Source organism: Channa argus, chromosome 7 (genome assembly GCF_033026475.1).
Source record: "Channa argus isolate prfri chromosome 7, Channa argus male v1.0, whole genome shotgun sequence".
Lineage (NCBI taxonomy): Eukaryota > Metazoa > Chordata > Actinopteri > Anabantiformes > Channidae > Channa > Channa argus.
This window is the reverse complement of record NC_090203.1, coordinates 8,414,989-8,438,247: the sequence shown is the minus strand read 5'-3', so window position 1 is coordinate 8,438,247 and position 23,259 is coordinate 8,414,989. Positions and strand designations below refer to the sequence as shown.

General features: G+C 39.6%; 3 protein-coding genes across 10 annotated transcripts; 1 reads left to right on the top strand and 2 right to left on the bottom strand.

Moving 5' to 3' along the window:
- Nucleotides 1–782: 782 nt before the first annotated feature.
- On the top strand, nt 783–4,346 carry smpdl3b (sphingomyelin phosphodiesterase acid like 3B). Its single transcript, XM_067510554.1, has 8 exons — nt 783–1,179; nt 1,285–1,498; nt 1,716–1,813; nt 1,921–2,064; nt 2,223–2,392; nt 2,539–2,719; nt 2,938–3,071; nt 3,226–4,346. The coding sequence occupies exons 1-8, from the start codon at nt 1,116–1,118 to the stop codon at nt 3,586–3,588; spliced, it is 1,368 nt and encodes a 455-aa protein (XP_067366655.1). The 5' UTR covers nt 783–1,115; the 3' UTR covers nt 3,589–4,346.
- mecr (mitochondrial trans-2-enoyl-CoA reductase) lies at nt 4,206–8,291 on the bottom strand. 8 transcript variants are annotated; one of them, XM_067510556.1, is made up of 10 exons: nt 7,959–8,291; nt 6,778–6,875; nt 6,520–6,687; nt 6,299–6,445; nt 5,747–5,849; nt 5,381–5,483; nt 5,210–5,283; nt 5,050–5,110; nt 4,602–4,701; nt 4,206–4,481 (listed from the first exon to the last, which is right to left on the bottom strand). In XM_067510556.1, exons 1-10 carry the CDS (start codon nt 8,153–8,155, stop codon nt 4,318–4,320), a joined length of 1,215 nt encoding a protein of 404 aa, XP_067366657.1. In that variant the 5' UTR covers nt 8,156–8,291; the 3' UTR covers nt 4,206–4,317. The 8 variants fall into 8 exon arrangements, with proteins under 8 accessions (XP_067366657.1, XP_067366659.1, XP_067366658.1 ...); XM_067510558.1 differs by having other exon boundaries at nt 4,602–4,674; XM_067510557.1 differs by having other exon boundaries at nt 6,299–6,442.
- A 226-nt stretch (nt 8,292–8,517) lies between these two features.
- Nucleotides 8,518–21,878, bottom strand: lin28aa (lin-28 homolog Aa). Its single transcript, XM_067510566.1, has 3 exons — nt 21,694–21,878; nt 16,244–16,428; nt 8,518–13,036 (listed from the first exon to the last, which is right to left on the bottom strand). Exons 1-3 carry the CDS (start codon nt 21,769–21,771, stop codon nt 12,829–12,831), a joined length of 471 nt encoding a protein of 156 aa, XP_067366667.1. The 5' UTR covers nt 21,772–21,878; the 3' UTR covers nt 8,518–12,828.
- Between the last annotated feature and the right edge of the window lie 1,381 nt (nt 21,879–23,259).

Genomic DNA, 23,259 nt, shown 5'->3' with positions numbered 1-23,259 from the left:
GTTTCTCTTAATTACGAGATCCGTGTAGTTGAAGCCCACAATGCTGTATCTATGGCAACATAACACTTCCCGTTTCTGTTCTCACGAGTGAATACTTTTACCATTCAATGTTTCCTAATTTCTACAGATCCAGACCACATTAAACGTTAAATACTTGACTCGCGTGACCAACTTCTACAGGAAACAGGAAGTATCGCAATTCATACGAAGAGTTGGACGGTCGGCTACAAATTGAATCTCGCTTTATAGTATAAGCCTATTTGTTGACATATAGAAAAGCTAAAAGCCCCGAGTTCAGGAGTCCCAGTTCGCTTTTACTCTAGAGTTTTTGTAGTATTGAACACTATCACAGAACTATTGTGATACTGAAGACATAATTAAATTTATGACCTGATCTAAGGCAGGTTCTGAAACGTTCTCATATTTCCGAGATGGCTAATTCCCACATCTTGTGATTACGAGAAACATGACTCGTAAATACGTGATACGGAACTCGTTTTTTTTTCTTTGGTGAATGCAAATCGCCGCCTTAGAAAAATACATACTTCCAGTAACAATTTAAATATTTTCGCTCCAGGAAAAAGTTTGCAAATCACAATGTGGTTTGTGAGAAGTTAAAGCTACCATGGATGCAGTTTACGCAATTGCACGCACTTGAAATGTTTATAATGTATCATACATTAACACGACTACTAAAGAAAACACACACGGTCATTTGTGATCTGTAAACCACAGATATTTTACACCCTTATTTATTACCCTAATGGTCTTCAATTTTACACTACGGCATGTGTGTGGGTATGCTGCCAAAAGTCAGTCGCTATAGCGGGTTCCACTCCTTTGAATTCCGACGTTTGGACTTTGGATTCATAATAGGTTGTGAGACTATCTAGGGAAGGCTGTAAATGTATTTATTTATTTTATGGTAAGGTTAATGTTTGAAATTTGATCAATACAGCCAGGGAACCATATATAACCTCACTCTTGCAGAGTACAACCTTCGGCCAAAAGACGCGTCGCATGTAGCTTTCTCTTATCTTGCTCCAGCACACTAACCTCTAAAAACCTGGACCTTATTTCGGCGGATATTTTTCTTTTCCCTGACACTGTTAAACATGTTCCCAGTGCTAAAGCTGCTCCTATCATCTCTGTTTTTCAGAGAGCTTCCTGCACTGTCAGGTAAGACAATAATACAAATTCTTAAAAATCACTGTTTCTCCACATACTCTGCTCTCAGAGCAGGGGCACATTCGACGGCGCAATTACGCATCGTTTTTATTCCAGGAAACTTTTGGCATATCACGGATCTGCACTGGGACCCAACATACAAACCGACCAATACCCCTGAGTTGGTGTGCGCATCAAGTGGTAAACGACCTGCAGCCAATGCGGGGGATTTTGGAGACTATGCTTGTGACTCACCTTGGCATCTTATCAACTCCTCTGTGTACGCCATGAAGGAAATTCTACCAAACCCTGACTTTATTGTATGGACAGGGTATGTAGGCTACCGCATCTAGCTGGCTTGTGTTAAGTACATGCCCGGGGAAATGAATCACCTTATTTATGTATTTTAGAAAATAGTGTGCATAGAGGATTGGTCTTGGGTCTCCAGTGTAAATTATATTTCTATTATACTGGACTGTGCCCTGTGGAGCCCGAGAGATACCGCCTCTAAGAGCATTCAATCCTAAAGCTAGTGTTTCTATTCTCAGAGATGACACACCACATGTATCCAATGAAGAACTTGGGGAGACGGCAGTGCTCCACATTATAAGCAACCTCACTCACATTATTCAAGAGGTCTTTCCAAGTGAGTGTGTTTATACAGTTGAAATCAAATTTTACTTTTTACTTTAATGTTTTGGTATTGATTGATTCACATGTAGCCGATAAAGTTTCCATTTCTCCCTTCCTCAGACACTAAAGTGTACTCTGCCCTGGGCAACCATGATTACCACCCTAAGAGCCAGCTTCCTGCAGGTCCCAATTACATCTATGCCCAAACAGCAGAACTGTGGCAGGACTGGTTGGATCTAACATCCCAAGGAACCTTTAAAAAGGGTAAACAGAGGCTCATCTGGTACATGCAAACATGCACAATTGTTTTTCTTAAAAATACTTTGGCATAAAGCATGGTACCAAAATTGTGCATACAGTGTATACATTTGAAAGTAAACATATTTGTGTCATACTTATTCTGCAATGTTCCTTTTGGATAGGTGGATATTACACAGAAAAGCTGCTGAATCAAACAGGTTTCAGAGTGCTGGTCCTAAACACTAACCTCTACTATGACCAAAACAAACTTACCGTGGACATGGATGATCCAGCCGACCAGTTTAGTTGGGCAGATCAGGTTCTTACAGAGGCGGCCACCAACAAGGAGAAGGCAAAGCATCTTATCTGTGTCTTGCAGCAGGGGTTAAACCAATAAGACATTTGTTTTAGGCCTACTATTTGGCTAATTACCGGATCTCATGGAAAAGATTGATGTTGACCTTAAATGTGAAAATAAATAAGTGGTTTCTCTCCCAGGTGTACATCATTGGGCATGTTCCCCCAGGCGTCTTTGAAAAGAAGAGAAATAAGCCATGGTTCACTTCAAAGTTTAACCAGCGATACTTGGAGTTAATAAGGAAGCATCATTCTGTCCTACTTGGGCAGTTCTTTGGCCATCACCATACAGACAGCTTCCGCATGTTTTACAACTCAGAGGGTAAAGTCAAATGAATATTATACTACTGTGCCAAACTGTCTATGTTTTGAATCGGTGATGACTGACTGTTATTAATTTTGCTCAATTTGTACTTATAATATATAAATATAATTTATTAACTGCCTTTCATATAAAAATGCTGCATTACTCTAGTAAACAGAATACATAAACAGAAACGTTTTAGGAAAATCAGTACAGATTCCCATCTGTGTTTATAGGCTCTCCTATCAGTGTTATGTTCATTAGCCCTGGGGTAACACCATGGAAAACAACACTTCCTGGAGTTGAGGATGGAGCAAACAACCCTGGTATTCGTGTCTTTGAATATGACACCCAAACACTTGTGGTCAAAGTAAGTTACAGCCACTCTGTAATGAACATTCAATTGTGTGGGAATCTTCCAGAGCCTCAACATACAGCATATTAAAACTTTAAAAAGAGTCAGCTCTTTAACACTTTCATTGTTCAGGTTTCTGTTTTTTAACCACTTGTTTGAACACTTGCAGGACATAGTGACCTACTATCTCGACCTGACTCGCGCTAATGCCGCCCGAGGTCACTGGGAGAAGGAGTATCGCCTCACAGAAAGCTTCAGAGTAACAGACGCCTCCCCCGCCTCGATGCATCAGGTTCTAGAACGTATTGCTAATAACCGATGCTACCTGCAAAAGTACTTTGAGTTAAACTCTGTCAGCTACGACCTGACAGAGTGCAACAGTGACTGCCGTGTTGATCAAGTTTGTGCAGCCAGAGAGGTGGACTTTAACAGGTATGAACACTGTTTGGAAAAGGAAGGAGCTGCTGCCATTTATGGAGGATTGTTACAGGTCCTCTCTGTAGCCTTAAGTCTGGCGTTGCTCATTTGGTAATGGTCAGCTATGCTAGATGATGTTTACAACTTATTTATAAGCTGCATTGGATAGAAAAAGTTTTCATCATTTCAAGATCGAGGGTTAACCAAAAGATCTATAATTAACTGAATCAACACACTAGATGCAATAAAGCAGGGTAAAAAAAACAACCTTTGGCTTCAACAATCTTTGCTACAGCCTCTTTACGTTGGTGTATTGGTTTTACTTTAATATTTAGTTTCCTTCAGTAAATAGAAAAACTATGTGGTATTTATGTGGCTCAAGAGGATTATGTAGATACTATCAAAGTGTGAGATTCCAGGGGAAATCCAGATTTGGTCAAATGTTTCCCTGTCCCAATCTGTCCTAAGAGAACTATGTCTCCTTTACAAAGCCAAAAATCAATTTTTTTGGTATGAAAGAATCCTTTAATTAATATCTGTATTTCCCTTAGTTATGTTTGACTGATTGCACGTCACTGTAATCAAGGATGCAATGCAATCTCTAACTAAACATAACAGATAAACCTTCAATATCATTCATCATCATGTCATATCACTATTTAAAGATTTAATGAGTTTTTGATTGCTGCCAGTAAACCCTCAAATTGCCAATACAGAAAATTACAGATGGAGGACTTTGGAACTGCTGCATTTATTAGTTAGTTACTTCATATTGTACTTGAGGAACAGATATTGCAAGCACACAAGTTCATACAAAATGGCTAAAACAATGACAGCAGTCAGTTCACATGATGAGGACCTGTTTGGTGGATATGAAGGGCTGCATAGCAGAGTCCAGAGCTTTGTTGTAGTCTTGGAGTCCCACCTCAGCACAGGTAGGGGCTGTCAGCTTTCCCTGCTGGATGAGTGAGCACAGTTCATCCAGCATGGACCGAAATATCCTTTCATCTAAAAAAAAAAAAAAAAAAAAAACAAACGTTGAAATTGTTAATGGTTAAAAATGGTTAAAAAGACTCATTTTGGAATTTGTAACTTTATTATTGTGTAAATAAACAGGTTTGAACGCACCATGTGAATGATCTCTCTTCCACTGTGTGACCCAAAATCCACGAACTTTCAGATCTTTGAAAATAAGGGCACTCTGGAGAAAGTTTAAGAAAACATATGTCTGTGAAATGTAATATGAAAGCAACAGTTTTACATTTTGTCCCCACACTTGTTTGCTTTCACGCTGAGTCTCATGTCCACATAATTAATATAAAACCAGCAACCTGTTAGCCTACCCTGTTAGGCTGATTCAGGTTATACCAGTATCTCTGAAGGGTTTGTACAGTTTCCAGGCATTATGCTAAGCCAAGCTTACTAACAGGTGGGTGTAGCTTTAAATTTAGCATATACGTAAATATTAAAGTGGTTTCAATCTGCTCATCGATCTTGCGATAAATTAACCAAAGTGTTTTCCAAAATGTTGAAATGTTTCTATAAATTTGATAGGTCATTGCATGTGTCATCTTACCACAGGTACAGTAACTGGCTGTTTGGCCATGCCTCCATATGTCACCATTGATCCTCCAACCCTGGAATAATTAAAACATATAGTAATGCATAGCTTTCTCACAGTTGCTCTCCGGGGCCAGGATATTACGTCACATTAACAGATTATTCAGTATTCGTACTGTAGGTGACGAAGTATTTCTGTTGCACTCTTTCCTCCGACTCCATTTAATGCCAATTTAGGCTTTGGACAATTCTGTAAAAAACACAAATAATTTATATTGGTATTGTGTCAATACACTGTTAGGATCATAATTTCACATATCTTTAAAGCTGCCTTCAGGTTCACAGACCTTTAACAGTTCCTTAATCTCAGGCTGCCTCAGCGCCTCTTCTCTGATTACATAAGTTGCTCCGATGGCCTTTAGGCTGTCGCTGAGCTGTGTGAACTGTGGCCTTTGAAAGGGGATGCACAAAAATGAAGAAGTTAATTACACAAAGAAACTCTGTCACTCTATCAACAAAAAGGCCTGACTATCACACAATCAGGTTCCCTTTATGGACAGATTGATAAACCGACTCAGCGGCTGGGAACAAGAATTTGCTCAATTTATTGAAATAGCTTACTATATTAATAAGGAACGAAGAAGAAAGCGGAAGGGTAAGTATAGGCATGTAGCTAAAACGGTGTCATTTAAGTTAGCGTAGTGTGACCTAACCTGTCCCTGACAATGTTGATAGTTTGTATTCCCCTTGCAGCAGAAATCTGTATGACAGCCTGCCCAACCCCACTGTTGGCTGCATTCTGGATCACTGAATCACCTGCAATGGCCACACATAGATAGACATGGTCACACAACAGTTAAAACTACAGCAGGGCATGCTTTGAAAAATTAATTATGTAGGAATATTGCATCATCAAATCTCCATTTAGATTTTCATTTTGTGCTTTGTTTCTTTCCTTTTGGCTGTTCCCTTTGGGTTAAGAATTAATGTTCACGGAATTTTAAAGGTGCCAGATTCCTTCCTATGCGAAATTTCAGCTTGTACAACTAAGCAAGGCAGTAGCCTTACATTTATTTCATTGTTGTTAAAAAAACATAACATTACATTATTACTCTGAAACAATGAGTATGATGGTTTCGTCGGTCTGGTTACTAAAAAGATCATTTAACCTGCATTCACGTTTGAACGGAGCATTATTAAACTATATGTCTACCTGTGTATGTGTAATCAAATAAACCGTTATGCCCCTGCATGGACCTGTTTACCTGGTTTAAGATCTCCAAAGTCAGAGAGCATCCTGAAGGCAGTGCATGGGTTCACCCCCAATGTGGCAGCAGACAGCAAGGGAATGTCATTCGGTACTGATATGACATCGCTCTCTGCTAGAACTGCCTCTGTCCTCCATGTCCCTGCTTACACAAAGGTACAGAACTCATTTTGGGGGACACTTCTGACAGGTAGACGTCTAACACAAACTCTAATATACCTAGACCAGCATCTCTTGGGATGACCCAGTCTCCTATTTTGAAGGACTTCACCTGGCTGCCCACCTCTACAACCTGTGCCACCCCCTCATTGCCGGCAACAGCTGGAAGGTCGGGCAAGATTGCATAAGTACCTGCAAAAACAGTGTTAGATAAAGGATCTTCATAATCTGCAAAAAATAAACAATTTGATGAATTTATGTTCTTGTTAGTACAGCTGCTAATAAATTGGGCTACTGCTTCTGCTCGTTGTAACTAACCTTGGATCATGTTAATGTCAGATGGGTTGATTGGGGCTGCCAGCATTTTAACCAGGACATCATTTGCACCTATAGGGGGTAGATCTACATCCTCCAACCTGGCAACCAGACAAAACATATTGTTTTCTATAAAGTTGGGAACAGTCTGATCACATTGTCAGATGAAACAGCTGCCCATCCCCCCAAAACTAAGAAATGTGTGCCCTGATGTGAAACTAACCAGCTTATGCTGAAATGAGAACAGAGAGAATTTGGTCAAAGCTCTGTGGGGACGGCATGCCAGTGAATAGCCACAGTCTATTGCACAGGTGTGCTCTTATAGATAGTTAGAAGTTTAAACTGACAACAAATTGAGTTGGGGTGTACACACTGTGCTCCTAAATACAACAAAGGTGTTGAACAGAGGATGATGATACTCTTCCACCAGTTAGTCTGAGTATCACGTGTATCCGATTACTGCTTGCTACAGAAATCTGCTAAAATCCTAAATTGCTAAATGTATTAATCTGGTGTCAAAAAAACCCCTTGCCTCCAGCTCATGAATGATCAGACCTTCATCAGGCGAGCACAAAGAAATTCCACTCAGATCCCACTCACATCCTACACAGTAAATTCCAGCTCCAACTAAAATACCATTTCTGTCTAGTTGCCAAAACGTCATACTGGTTTCAAAACAAAAGGTTACGCTTGAAAATTTAAAAATTGAAACAAACAAACAAACTCTTCCATCTCATCTCACCTTTGTGAAAGTTAAGGAAGTTTGTTTTCGACCGTGCAGCTGGCTCACTGTAACCCCCTTGTTCTCGCTAAGAGGAGAAACTAACACTCCCAGCGCGGCCTCCTCCCACCAGGGGCAGTAATGAGTTCACTGCGCCATTAATAAAGCGAGGAAGATCAGAAAGGTACTATATGGGGTTTATTGTATTCGTCGTTATTAACTATATTTTTCACTTTTACCAGAACGCAATAATTTTAGTTATAACGATTAACTGTTATATTTGGCAAGTATGCGTATTGTTAACTGCATCATCCCCGATAAGCAGCTGCCAACAGCAGTTTACCCGAGTTTTCCATGGAACAAGTACCTAAATTAACGCAGCTAGCCATATATTAACATTGACAGCTCGCTATTACTCTCATCAATACGAGTAAAATCTATGTTATTGCTTTTAAACGCTTACTGGATGACTTTACAAGGGTCTCCGTGTTTTCTGAACTGAAGTGCTTTGCAGGTCCGTGCAGAAAGTCCAGCTGAATGGCTGAAGTGAAAGACGTTAGCATTCGCCCTGTGCCTCGACACATTCAGAAGAGCAGCGGCGAAGCTTCTTCTGCAGCTTGTGTGACTTCTTAAAAAGACTGTGTAGATTGGCCGCCACATCGCGACAGAGGAGTTTATTTCAAAATGTGTTAAAAAGAAAACAAAGTCAACACTATGCTAGAATACGTGTCATTTGAACCGTGGGTTTGACAAGCATTCGTCTCACTTTGCAGCCATGTTTGATTGTAGCTGATGTTTTGTCATTGACGCCTCCTACTGGATCAGTGCTGCAAGGCCGAACCATGGCGCAGCTAAGAAGAGCTGAATGCTGTCATCAGTACTACACTTAGTATAGTGTTGTCTATATTTACAAATTATTTCTGTGAAGTGTTAACACGATTAAAAATACTGCAACGGTGCAGAGATCTAAGGATGCTGGAATTAAAAAAAGTAACATCATAGGTTATACATACTTGCTTTGGAAAGTATTCATATCTGCTCACTTTTTGCAAATTTTACTGCTTTGCAGTCTTTAATGGTTATTTTAAAACCCCCAGTGTTTTTTTTTTATTAACTTACTTTTAAAAGGAGCATTTCTCAAAAAAATCTGAATTGTTTTCTATATCTGCTTTCCAGCCATATAATTTCCAGTCGATAGTGTGAGCTCATTTGAGATTGTAAAACAAAATTAGAGAAATAATAAATAAAAACACATCGCTATTTATGTATTTATTAGGAAATGGAGCAGATTTGTACATATAGAAACATAATCACAGTAATACTTTGAAAAGCCTACATGCTGCTCATAATAGACATACTAGTCATTAAATTGTCAGAGATGACGACATTTGTGATTTATGGCAGTAAACATTGATACATTCATCAGTAATAAATGCACATTCTTTTAGAAGTAGTTCTAGCCATTTTCCTAATTAGATAAAAACACAAATGGCTGATGATCACAATTAACATGTATCATGAAAAACACAGAGTGAATTGTGATACAGATGGCCTTGATATGCTTCAAATGTTACCCTTACAGGTCCTTGGATTTTACAAAGTGTATCTAACCCATCTAACACCTGACAATCAAATCAAATTAACACACCACTGAGGGGTCAAATAGGTTTGTTGAAGACAAAATAAATGTCTGCCTTTCACAAGACTTTATTCAAAGTTATCCAAAAAGTAGGTCAAAATATTAGGGTGTGACAAATGAGGTATTAAGTGGTTTTCAGGGATTAAAAAAAATAAAATTAGAGAAATTCACTCACAAATGTCAATCTTTGTCCCTTTTCAATCAAGAGAAAGTGTTTTAGTCGGAAGATTGCAATACTAGCGCTTCAATCATAAGTAGTACGTTCAACATAAAAATGCACTGAAAGTACTTTTTCCACCTAATCAGAGCTCTTACATCAACAATCTTTCTGTCATTTCATATCCTGAGTGGAATTATCAAAACAGCCTTTGCATATGTAACCTTTAAACATGAAAAGTATATATTAACACTGCCTATTTGAGTATTACATCATCCATGACACATTCAATTTGTCAGAAGCACTGATAGTCTAAAACACCCAGTATCAGCCATGTCTTTGAGATGAGACAACCCCAGATCATATACTACTAGCCCCAATCCCTTTAACAACATTCTACTACATCCCCATCTACAACGATTATAGAGGAAAAATACAATAATAGTGGAACATTTTAATCATATGGCAAGTTATGTCAAAGAAATAGAAATATAAAGAACATCACCACACTGCTGCATGGAAAGTTGACTCCAAAAGCTTTACAACAGTTTCACACCATCTGTAATCGTTGCTTTTTGACCACATTCTTAGCATTTTCCTATGAGCAATAAGAAAAAGCTGTACCATGACACTGAAAAGCACTCACTACCAAGCCCGCTTTACTTTAGCCTCCTTGGTCCTATGCTTCACATCATGCAGAGGAACGTTCATTCCCACACTCCTCAACTTCTTCCAGTCAATCTGAAGTATTCCCTGAGTTCCAGATTGGCAATTCCTGAGATAAGAGCATTTTTTTTTTTTTTTACCAGAAACTGACTGTATGTTGTATATGAAGATCTAAAAAATATAATATAAAACATTGAACATATATTTATAAGAGATCAACTAAATATAAAAAAACAAATTAATGCATCTTACACGATTAGTGCAGAGTAACATTGCATTGGTACTGGCATAGATAGAAAAATGATGGGCCTCATTTTGCCCAAAAAAAAGGCAAAAGAAATTTAAAAAAATGTTTACATTACTCCTCATAATACTATGTACCTGTATACTACTGTATATTGTTATTCTTCCATTGCAGTATATTACTGTTATGCTTAAGTCATCCTGGATTGGATGATTAAAGACAATGATATACCAAGCACATATGTACAAAGAAATATGAGTAACGTAATGTTAACAATGTGTTATCCACTGTTCTCAACTCATATGTAGCTTTGAATGACATTTGGCAGTTTTATGATGTCTAATCGAACATTAATTGCTGAGAGGCTTCAACATCAGCAGAAAAAAGCTGCAGCACTCTGATGAAAATAAATAAGTAGTTTGATTCTTTTTTAAAGGCTTTAGAATAATTTTACATATATATTAATTGGGTGTAAAAGTCTCGTCAGCTTCTCCTGTAAAACGGGAGTAAAATGCTGATTAGCTAGCTAGTTCTACAAGCTCCTCCATGCAGGCTTGGTGTTCCTGAACTATCACCCTAAGGGTTATAGGGAGGTAATGTCTTAAATAAACTACCTAGAAGTGGATCATACTGGATATAAGCTAAAATACCAGTCTTACCACTGGCAACATCATGTCTGGTTCTGCCTTATTTTATTCAAGTATCATGAGGAGAGCTAGTTGGACCCCTCAGTAATTCAGTCCAGATCAAGTATCTTAGTAGAGGTTACACTGATCAGCTACAACAGTTAACAGCTCTAACACCACCACGTGATGGTGTTAACCACACAACTTGTTGGACAGAGATCAGGAAGGAAGGATCAGTCTGCAGCTACACAGCCCCAAATTCAGCAAGCTGCAATGCACTGTGTTCCAACACCATGCTGACCCCTCTCTGCTCCCACTTTAAAACCATCTGGTATAATTCATGTTGTGGCACATTAGTGCATGTTGCACCTGCATTAAAGTTTAGCATCTGCATTTGTTCATCAAATCCAAGTTGAGGTAATTATAAAGCAGCAGTTTTTCACACAGCATGTGATAAAATCAGAATATAAAACAGATGAAAGGTTCACTAAGATAATTGGAAAGATTAAAGAGTAACCTAACACCAGGTTTAAAAGCAGAGTCTTTGAAAGTAATTACATCAATTATAATAATCTGGATTGCACTGCTTCTGTGTATTCTGAATTTTGACTGGCAGCGCTGTGTGAAGCATCAGTATCATTCTACATTTCACTGCCCATCCGAAAATATCACACTGACCGCACATAGAGTACACTGTTCTCCTACGTCTATGTTCATCTTTATTATACATCCTTCTTCTTTCTCACACCCAGTGGCTACATTAACCACAATGCTTCTCGACCTCTGGCGGATGAGAAGTGGGTGTTAACACTAGCAGGCACCGATGTAGCCTTGAGCTGCAAGCCTCAAGCAGCAGTGACAAGCACTACAGAGGCTGATGTGTACAAACCATGCTAAAACTGTGTATTCTTTCCAGATGACACTGTCTGAAATGCTGGGAAACTGATGTTGGTCTGGTGAGAAGTGTGCTCTGTAATCTTTGCGCCTGGACAACACCTTCGCATCAGTGCAGAAAAATGAGAATTCCAACCGCTAGGGGTCAGCAAAACCTTTTTTTTTTAACGAAGCGTTAAGTTACTCTTTAAGGAAATAAAACTGTTGTCAATCCTGCATATTACTGTAGTGCAAAAAGGATTTGATTTAATCCCAATTAAAAACAATCTGCAAAGCTGACTGAGAACATGTTGTTTACTATCAGCAGTTAGGATGATAGTTTGGGCAGCGTACCAAACATGCACCAATGAGGTAGACTGTGCACCTTAGACAGCCAGCTAAGGACTGGATGAAAATAATGAAACGACTAAACACAACTCTCACCAAAAGCTGGAAAGCACTTCTGGTCTGACATTCATTTGGCCCCAGGAAAACTCGATGGTCAATTACAATATTGGCAGAAGCCAATAAATTGCCTATAGCTATACCCTAAAGCCCATCCCATGTGTTTTCATGAGCCCTCCCCAGTGTGATATGCAAACTAACACTCATTGCAGAGGTACTAACTAGCTCTCTGCCTCGTCAGATAGTGAGATATAACAGTCGGGAAGGAGACTAAATAGCAAGGCAGCAAAAGTGTAGCTCTGTACTTAACACACTGCGTATTATGCAAAATTGAGGTATAACGCCCGCAGGAGAGACACAGTATCACATTAAAGAAAATGGAGATTCTACAAAAACGTACTAAGATAATCTGTTGTGGCATTGCTGACTACCATTTCACACCCCTCGAAATTAACAGTGATTTATACATGTAGAGAGCGTCCTGAGTGCAATAATACAGCAGTATTCCTGAGTACTTCACCAAATGAAAAAGGAAAAAAAAAGAAAAGAAAAAAAAAACAGTTTCAGCAACATTCTTCATAAGAGATTTTTTTTTTTTTTAACCTGAGGTAGTTCCAAAAGCAGCTTTAACAGGTAGAAGGGGATTGTGTGTCCCATCCCTCCATCAAAGCAGTTTGATTGGCCTCTGTGCTTCCCTGGTGTCATTGTTGCCCCATTTCTCGTTTAGTCAGAGGTCTTGGTGTCAGTGTGCTCTTCCTCGTCTCCCCTCACGGAGGATGGTTTTCCCTGAGAACCCGGTGAGGACTGTTGTGCTTTGATTGGGCAGTTGGCAACCATGTGGTCAATGCTCTGGCAGAAATGGCACTTCTTGGGCTGGGGTGGTAACTTGCACTCTTTGGCGTGGTGGTCCAGGCCTCCGCAGTTGTAGCACCTACAAGAGAAGATATGTAAAGTATGCTTTTAAAGCTGAGACTTTTGACAGAAAATCAAAACAATGGACCTACTTTAAAGAGAACTTCACAAGTAGTTTTTTTTTTAATATGATGGCCACATTGCAATTAAGACAGTGATTGATCAGAGGTAAACTTTCGATGAATTTCCGTTGGTACGGTAGCACAACCTGGAGAATTTTCTTTCGAGCACCACAGGTGAGCTGAACATGCATGTTAAATCCACTCATTAACTTCATTACGTACACCTGTACAACCCAATGCAATCCAATACAGCAGGTCTTCCATGTATTCTACTTTTACAAAGTTCTAGTTTCCAAATTTATTTCACTCGTCAAGTTCACAAGTTCTTATTGCAGCAGGAAAAAACTGTCAGACTGACATAAGCCAGATATTTAAATCAGATTTCAGCAGATAATTGTGAAAATAGCTTTACTGGGTCCAAATCTGCACTCACACTCCCGCACATCAAGTTAATATTTGACAAGCACATTTGATTTAGACGGGACTATCACTTGCACCCGTCCGCCACAAGATGGCAACATTTTACCTGGAATGAGTTAAGTTTGCATTTGGTTTTACGGTTGGGTGAAAAGTTTTTTTCTCCTTTTATTTTGAAATTGATTTTAATCCTTTTAAAATTAGCTAATACACGTTTCTTCTTCATTAATGAATTTATCTGATTAAATCATGAAGGTAAACTCTTGCAGCAATAAAATTATTAGTTGACATTATTTTCTAGTTTATTTATTTATTTTTACACACTGACTATTTGTGTTCTTCTGATGATAAAGGAAGATTTAAACTAGCTAAATGTGCATTATTATTTTGATAAGCTTAGGGTTACATGGCATCTAACTTACATTAAAATGACATAATGCCATACGTACTTAATCTAACAATAATTTAGCAAGTACAACTATTTTATTGTCAAAAGTAACAAAATGGTCAAGGAATGTGTAAAGAAGCTATAGTAAAGTAATTAATAATAATTAATGAATGCCTATTGTTTGTTTTCCTTTGGGGGGGCTAACTTTTGTCTTCAACTGTAAATCTTAAAAAGGGTATTATTCTAGGTCACATCAAGCTTCTCATCAGATTGAAGCAGCTCCATAATGTTTTGCTATCATGTTTTGTTGATGGTTTAAAAATAACTAAAAGTTCAGAAATCCTACTATTAGCAGCATTTTGGCAAGCAGGAGAAAGCAAATTTCCAAGATACCTAATTTGAAATAGACCTGGTATGGTTGCCATGGTGCCACCATACACTGTATTATTTAAAAAATGATAAGCCGATTGTTCTGTTGGACACTTTGTCACTGCCACCAACTTCCTGTTGAACTGTACTAACTTTATCAAACGGATACATTCATTTCATCAGCATTGAACTCTTGAATGAACATTAGTGGTCAGTAAGACCCATCAGGTGTGGCATTTTCATATGTAATCAATAGAATGGCCACGTGTGCAGGGGTTGAAGACAGATGGGTGGTGAGCGTGGGGTGGTCAGGCTGTGCCACTATGGACCCCCTGCCACCATTGTAGCAGCAGATGAGGTTTGGACAGAGTGCCTGCCAAGGGGTCATTTGGCCTTTGTTGGGTTAGTGTCAAGGTCTATACCGTGACTTAGAAGAACCTCCCTACTTCTGCATCCATCAGGAGGGAAGGGGAAGTGGTCCCTTTGTCTAAAAAAACCTGCAGTAATGACCTCTGAACCCTGACCCCTACAACCCTTTCCTCAGCTCTCTAACCCCAATCCCCTCCCAGCCCCCAGCTTTCTTCCATTTACTTATACAGTGTTGCCATGACAACAGTGACCTTTCACCCCTTGCCTGGGCTTTTGCATCTGTTATCAATTAAATGGATAGGAGGCTTTTTCCTCTCCCTCAGTCATATATATATATATATATATATATATATATATATATATATATATACACACACATATATACACGCACCTCCACAAAGGTGGTCTATGAAGTGTCAACTGAAAACCGCAGTTTACTCTGGTGGCAAAATGTAAACCCAGAACCAGAAACCAGCACGAAACACTATACTGTCCAAAAGATGATTATTGGCTTTGAATACAATCAATCATTCATAAAATCCATGAGCTACCGTCCCGTATTGCATAATGAAATATGCTAGAGGGGACCAATATCTTGTCCATGGATCAGTGTGGTCTAGGAAGAATTATTGAACCACGGCGAATCTCCCAGGACTGTTTGAGGCAGTAATGATTTCTGTTCTCACACCAACTACTCTCTAGGTCTAATCACAACTGACAGGTGGGGTGAAGTTGATACACCTCTAACCCTGTGCTACATTGATATTCAAAGAATGGCCCCAAAACAAAGCCCCCCAACTGTTTTTAACTCTACTGGGAATAAAAACATGAGGTCTTTGCATTAAACTTTATAATCTTCAAAAAATGTTAACGCATACATAGAGATGCATTTTCAGATTGATTGTTATTTATTTTATTGGTACAGGACCTGGACTCATTACCTATTATTTTTCATGGAACAAGTATATATTTAGTTTAAATAAAAATTGGTGAGAATTGCTGCTTTTCCAATTCCATTTTTTTCACATTTGTATCCTAGAGAACTGACTTTTATATTATTAAAAGTAGATTAATGTTTAGTTAAATTACGGTTTGGGTTAGTTCGTTTGGCTTTGGACTTACAAATCAGGTTGCTGGAGAGAGAGAGAGAGTCAGTGAGTGTGAATTCACTTGGGGTCAGCAGATTTAAACAGTTATTGATCAAGGTCACATGTCAAGCCTGCTGGTGTGACCCTTTGCTTGGGCTAGAGGTGGGGGGTTGAGCAAGAGGAAGTAAAATGGGGGGAAACTAAAACATTGTTGTGTTGAGATCCAAACTGGACACAGCAATGACTGTTAGTGGTTTGCTGAGCTATTGAACAAAAGTTCCCTGATGTAAAGGAGCGTAATTTGTTTGATGTCCAGTGAAAGAAAGAGAAAAAAAAATCATTTTTATTGATTCTGGTTTTCTTGCCTTTTCTTTTTTTGTCTTAAAAAACCCATAGATCAGCTGTTTATTTACAAGTATAGAAATTCGTAATACTTAAGATAAATAAGCAATTTAAACTGATTTAAACTATTAAATAAAAAATAAAAAATCTCTCTCTCTCGATAGATAGATAGATAGATCATCCCTGTTTACCTGTCTCCCTTTGAGCGTCTTTTCTGGACCTTCTTGCCTTTGGGTCTCCTCTCGCTGCCCACACAGTGAATGCCACCTGGTCCTGTAACTCGCTGAGACTCCAGGCCTTTTGATGACTTCTTAAAGGTAAACTCCACTGCCTCTCCCTCCTTTAGGCTGCGGAAGCCCTCCATGTGCAACTTACTCTGAAAAGGGAGTACAGGGAGAGATTTCAGCCCGAAAATAATTAGAATGAACATTTGGGGAACTTCCGTTTTGTCATGACTTGAGTGTGGTATCCTTTTGGAATGCTGTATTTGAGTCTTATAACAGAGAGATGAATCCATGTGTCAGTCTTTTCCCCCAACTGATGATAAAGTTGATCCATCCCAGAGCTCCATATATGATGTAATGCTTTTACATATACTGCACTACCAACAAATAAACTCAGATCCTCATTGAGGTATTTTATTGGTGTAACCTCCGTGAGGCTTTGGAGACTTTGACCCATGAGAACAACCCTCCACCTATTTTTTCACCAAGTTATCCCATCAGACAGATAACACTTATCAGGTAGCTGGTATTTTAATGTGATCACTGTGTCCCAACTGATATAGTGGCTTCAGAACATACTCAGACCCCCTCTCACGTTTTGCAGAGTTTACTGTGTTGCAGAAATCATTTTAAATGCATTGATATTTATGCCCAAAAATCTACACTCAATCATTCTTTTAAGCAGTTTTTCACAAATGTGTAAAAAACATCCTGTATGCCTTTGAGTTCCATTACAGCCAATTAAAACCAGTGAGCCTCGAAAATGTAAACGGGTTATTGCTTTCTTTCTTTTGTGGTCTCCCTTTGTTTCAGTATACCATTTAAAACCACTTCCATAGTCTTGAAATTTGCTCAACATAGCCAATGACATACTGTGAGTCCTTCATGCTTTAGTGTGAAGTTCTGAAATCAGAGGTTCTCCATTGAAATGCTGGGATGATAATAGTAAATTAATAGAAATAATGGCCTATTATTATCAAAACTGTCATTGCTTTGAGCGTATTGTATTTACCTTGTCTCTACGCAGACTCTGCTTACTAGCTCCTGTTTACTTGCCAGTAAACAACCAACCATTGGCAAAGATACAACTCCACAAAGTAGTGTTAACTGTACCTCCACCCAGTGTTTTAAGGCCAAGTGGCACAACTTGGTCAACTTGACCACATTGTACAACTTAGCAAGCTAGTATGTTTTAGTTTGAACCCAATGTTTGCTTCATAAACTCTGTGTTTACCTTTCCACCAACTCGTGTGTGACTGGTCTGTCTCTGGTGATAAGAAGAACCTCCACAGCACAATGCCGCTGTCACCGTGCTTTGCAGTAGGAATGGCGTAAGCCGGTGATAGATAGTGCCTGCTGTTTGCCAGATAAAGTGCTAGAAGTTCTGCCCAAATGGTTCACTTTTTGTATAATTTCACAACAGAAGCCCTTTTCTAGTGGACACTTTAAAGTCCTTCATCAAACTAAGGTCTGTCTGATCTAGGGTACCTGGGAGGTTGTAAATTCCAACAGGTTCTATCTCTACAGAAGACTCCTGAAGCTTTGTTGAGTGGAGTTCTTGATCACCTCTCTTATCTTCTTGTAGCCAGGGCCCTTCCTGCATAGCTCCTCAGTTTAGCCAACTCCAGAAAAGAAAGAAGTAAAACTGGTGGCTTGAAAACGTTCCCATTTTATATTTTTGGGGATACTATCCTTCTGGGAATAGTACGCCCTTCACTATAATTCCATCACAGAAGTGTACAGTGACAGCTTTTTTTTATTATTGACATACAGTGTGATTTGTGGCATGTGTGTGCTTTCTAACTTTCAATTTGCTAGGTGAACCAAATCAATCTACATCAGCGGTTCAAAATTCCGTCCCTCATTGTTGGGGGTGGTGCAGGGCCTGCACAACCCACTGCCATTACCTGGATCAGGTGTGTTTGAGGAATGGAATTAAGAACCTCTGGTCTACACACAACTCAAGGATGAATTGGCCAAATACGAGAAACCTGATTCCTACTTTGAGAGTCCCAAGAAAAGGTCCTGAATACTGAATAAATATTGATGGTTTGAATCTTTTCAAACATATTCTGTCGAATCAAAGCCCAACCATTTGGCCTTTTGACCTAAAAGTTTTATCCAGCTAAAATTAAATATAAAACACAATGATGTTTGCAAAAAGTGAAAGGAATCTGGACTAAGCTATTTGAGAAAGCTCTTCCCACCACACAGCATGCATAAAATAAACTGTTGTCTTTATGCTGCTTTGTCTTTTTTTTTGCTGTGTTTCAGTGGTAAACCTGATGAGGATAACCTTCAACCCATCCCCCTCCAGAAGAACAGCATTCCACATTGCTGTCCCAACCCCCATACCTCTTCCCACCCACATCACAAAGCTCCACTAACACACTGACCACCATCTCTAACCCTAAACTGCAGGATGCAGGGGTTAGTACTCAGGTTGGGGGTAGGGTGAGAAGGCAGCATGGCTTCTCTTGGAGCTCGGGGGTCAGGGTGACATTCCTTGCATAGTTGGTTGGCAGAAAGACATGGAAGATAAAAGATGTGGAAAAGCACAAATGATTGATATCTACCTTTGACATCAGTGTCTGAATATGCAACATCTTTTTTGTAAAGTTTTAATTTCATTGCAGCATTGGAGAGATGTTAAATTCATCAACAATGGTGCATCAATTGAACTACTAATTCAAATATGTTGAGAGTAATCAATAATGTACCTCTTTCTTATTTACTTATTCAAGCCACGTTCACCTAAAGTGACCTTTCAGTAGGCTCCTGCTCTTCTAGCATCTTGCCAGAAACGTTTCCGATTGGCAAAGGAAAGAAAGGAGAGATGAAGGAAGGAAAGGTGTGGTTGGGTTTTGAGGATAAAACCCTGAGACTACATGGGAAACCCCTGTCTAAAATTCCTTGGTGGGACTGTGAGATTAAATTGTCACAGCTACCATAAACTGTTGACATAGAAGGGGAAGATCCATGGTGTTGTAGGTTTGTTTTGATAGACATTAATCCTGTGTTCTTTCATTTTTGAGTAAGTCATTTGCCAAAACCACCTTGTGATCAAGGTTTGGGGTCTGCTTTAAACCAAATGCAACAGGAAAATCCTGCACGACAGGCTATAATTTAAAAAGATACAAGTAGTAATTCTCCTAGACGCATCTTCAGATTAATGTGGCAATGAGAGCACTTCTTCAAAATTAACACTGGAATCATTGTAAAAAGCGAATGCTTCTAATGAGGTGAAACCTCACATTGTCTACTGCACTGAAAAACAAACAAAAGTGCAATTTTCTCTAATCCTGCAACGTTAACTCACAGTTGAACATGTGCTGCAAAGACCTGAACTGCACGAAAACCAGGATTGGTACGGCGTGTGTGTACGTGTTAATTACCCAAGGTGGGGCCTTGTGCGGGACCACGATTGGGCTCTTATGCAAAGGATCTGGGGTTAAGCTGTTTATATTGGGGTCCACTGTAAACTTTGTGTAGAATGTGTCTGGAAGCCAAGTGAGGCAGAGAAAGACATCAGAGCAGTGATGGACAATAGCAGGACTGTTGCTGAGACAAAGAAGGGCTCGGTCATGGCTGAAGGGTGCTTCATTCAGATGTATGGCTCTATTGTCCACCTGCACAAAGGCCAGTGTACCCTGGGAGTTATTTTCCTTGACACGCGGGCACTAATTTTAGGGCCGAGGTCACTTACATTGCTATAACGGCTACACATCCATCATTGACACGTGTCTCCAACTTCTTTTAGTGACAGAGTGGGATATAAGTCATTAGTTATGCATTTCTTGTAGACAAAATGACACTAGTTGTAGTGTAAGGTTATTACTGAGGTGAAGCAGTCAGTGTTGAAACTTTTCTCTCTTAATTTGAGCCCTTTAAGTATCTGGAGCTATAATCAACTTTTTCCACAACAAGGAGGCGCAGGGTTGCAGACACTGGATGGGATTTTTAAGCAGCATGTGGTGACAGTTGGCATTAAACCTGACACCACCCACTCCTTTCTAATTTATTTGAAATCTCAATAACTACTGGAGAACCAAACTGTACATTTCCATCCCCAGTTGAACTCATGTTTGGTTTGTGAAATGACTAATCAGCTTCCTGTGTATAGTCAAACAATATTTCGGTTACAACAGTTCCACAGTGCAGTTAAATCTCTAGATGCATCATCATGACAGAAAGTACATCATGAAAACAGAAACGAGTAAGTGCTGCATGTGAGAACACGCTAAATAAAACTGTGGATGGTATACTATTTATAGAAACTAAAAAGGTAAACCTTACACTCTAGTAGACCAATGTCTTCTCAGCTGGAGGCCTTAAAGAGAGATGACATGGTGGTGGGTGGACAAGGAAATGTCCCTAAAATAAACCCCCAGATCCCCTTTGTTCTTTAAAGGCAGTTTAAAACACTGCCACACACATGGAGGGGGCTGAGCAGACAGCAAAGGGCCTCACTTTATGACAGGAACTCTGAGGTGAATGAGCAGCTTAGTGGGGACTCCTCTCATTCACATGCTAAGCCTTTATCTTATCAGACAGCACTCACATGAGAAGAAGGAGGGAAGCACCCCCCCCCCCACCACCACCACCTCCATACCTCCTTATTCACCATCACCACTTCTAAAGGTGAATAAAATTTGTGGAGGAACTGTCTATTATCTCTTCATTCTGAGAAATTAAAGGACCAAACGTCCAGTGAATAATCAAATATATTGATCAGAAGAGCATCCCCTTTAAAGCTACATAGGCAACACACATACCAAAGTATCATGTTCGCAGCCCTACTTAAGACAAACTTTTTATCAAGCCTCATAAGAACATGTTTTACATATATTCTGATAAAGGGGTACTTGAAACCTACAAATAGTGCTCATTATTACATTGTTAGTGTCAACATATGCGTAAATAAATTGTAAAAAGTATGACATCCACTCATCATATTCCAAAACACTGAATTTAACAACTATGGGTGACAGCCACCACGATCCATGCCTTCAATTAATCTGTTGATTTCAAACTATAAAAGTGTGGCAGCTCTAACCACACTTTTATTTCATAATCATATTATGTGAGTCAAAAAGCCAAAGAGGAATCCTGGTCTCCTCTGGCTGGTTTTCCTGAGGGAGAAACACCACACAGCTAAAAAAAACACATCTACATCTTTTAAATATGCTATTGGTTTAATTAAACTTAAAAACTGCATTTTTATCAGGATATTTTTTTATAAAAGGCCAATTCCTATTGGGACTGGGTAAACAAACTGAGTTAATTATGGGAAACCGGTGTGTTGCTGTCGCTACTTCTGGCAAGAAGTTTTACCAGTAATGTACAAGTTAGTCGAGTTCAGAGGCAACGTGGCTGTTGCGTTTTGATACTAGTTAACAGCAAGATAGTCCTCCTACCTGGTGGACGAACACATCCACCGGCTCGTCCAGGGGAACTCCTTCTCGGCTGGTCATGGACAAGAACCCGAAGCCCATGCGGACGTTGAACCATTTACACACGCCTACCCCGTGGAAAGACTGCGAATCCTCCTCAGTACTCGGTCCTTCATCCTCCTCGGTCTTGCACACTCCTGCAAAGAAAAGTGTATGTAATGTTTCACAACTTCAGCTCATACCTGCAGTTGCACATAAAACAAAACAAAACAAACAAACAAAAAAACATGCATTGTTTAGGCGCATGCAGGTTTGAAAACTGGAAAACCTTCCTCCACCTCGCACGTTGTTGCATCATTAATCAATACGAATCTGTGAAATGAAAACACTAGCAATACGCGGATTTCGGGTTAAAATGATCGCAACTTCCATTAACAAAAACAACCGAGCAGCTTTCTTTCCAAACGAGACTACGCAAAAATACGTGATCCTGAAGCTCGCATGCTGTCAAAATCTCTAAAGAGCGTTTAATGCGATGGACACACGGATTGCACGTCACGTGTGAACAATGCTTGGAAATGTGCCATTACAATCCCATAACCAGTCCATCGGAAAACAACTTAATTAACTTGTTAAAACTCAACCTGGGAATTCCTGGTTGGAAACGGAGCCCATGTCTTCAGTTCAACCTTGAGTCAAAATTAGCAGCGACGCTACAGTACCCTTTTTTTTTTCTTTCCTAGCCTTCAAACTGGGTAATCCTCACAGATTGCCACTTTCATGCAAAATGCTTTGAAAAGCAGAAGCTGCGCAGTGAGAGGGACAGCAGGAGAGGGGGGTAAACAAAGGGGGGCTGGCAACCTATTCCCCCTAAACAATGAGGGGTGGGGGGTCACTTTTTGCTGAAGAAGCCCCTCTAGAGAAAAAAAAAAAAAAAAACCTCAAAGACAATGTAAGAAAACCCTGCCCCTTCAGAAACCACTTTAACCATTCCCAAAGATAACTCCCCAAAAGCTCCCAACATACCTTCTGCCATGTTTGTGGGCCCGTTCACTCCCAGTGCTGACTGCCGCCGTGCCTGTCTGTCCCCTACTGAACCGGGTTTGTCTCTCCCCTGCAGTGTCCAGCTCTGATGATCAGTACAAATGACCATTTCTCATCCTACAACACCCCCTCAAACACACACACACACACACACACTCTAGGTCATGTCCACGTGATCCATAAGTACAGTCCCCAAGGATAGATTAGATCGTGTGTGATGGAAGGGTCCAAACGTGAGAACTGGCAAATCTCGAAATACTAAGTCCTCTCTTCTCCAAATGTGGCCTCAAAAATTTACATTTACTGTAATTTGCAACACAAACGTGACCAGTTGTAATGTGCTTTATTTGCAGTACTAAGTGCATTTTAGTGAATTGTAATACTAAAATAGCAAAATAGGCAGAAGTAAAAATGTGGTTGTACCTGAATGCATTATGTTAATCAGTTTAATTTAGAGTATTGCGTGTTTTTTATGTTTTGTGCGCATTTGTTCCCTTGTGATGGTTGAGTAGCTGCTGTCTAAACATACAAAGAAACAGTTTTAGT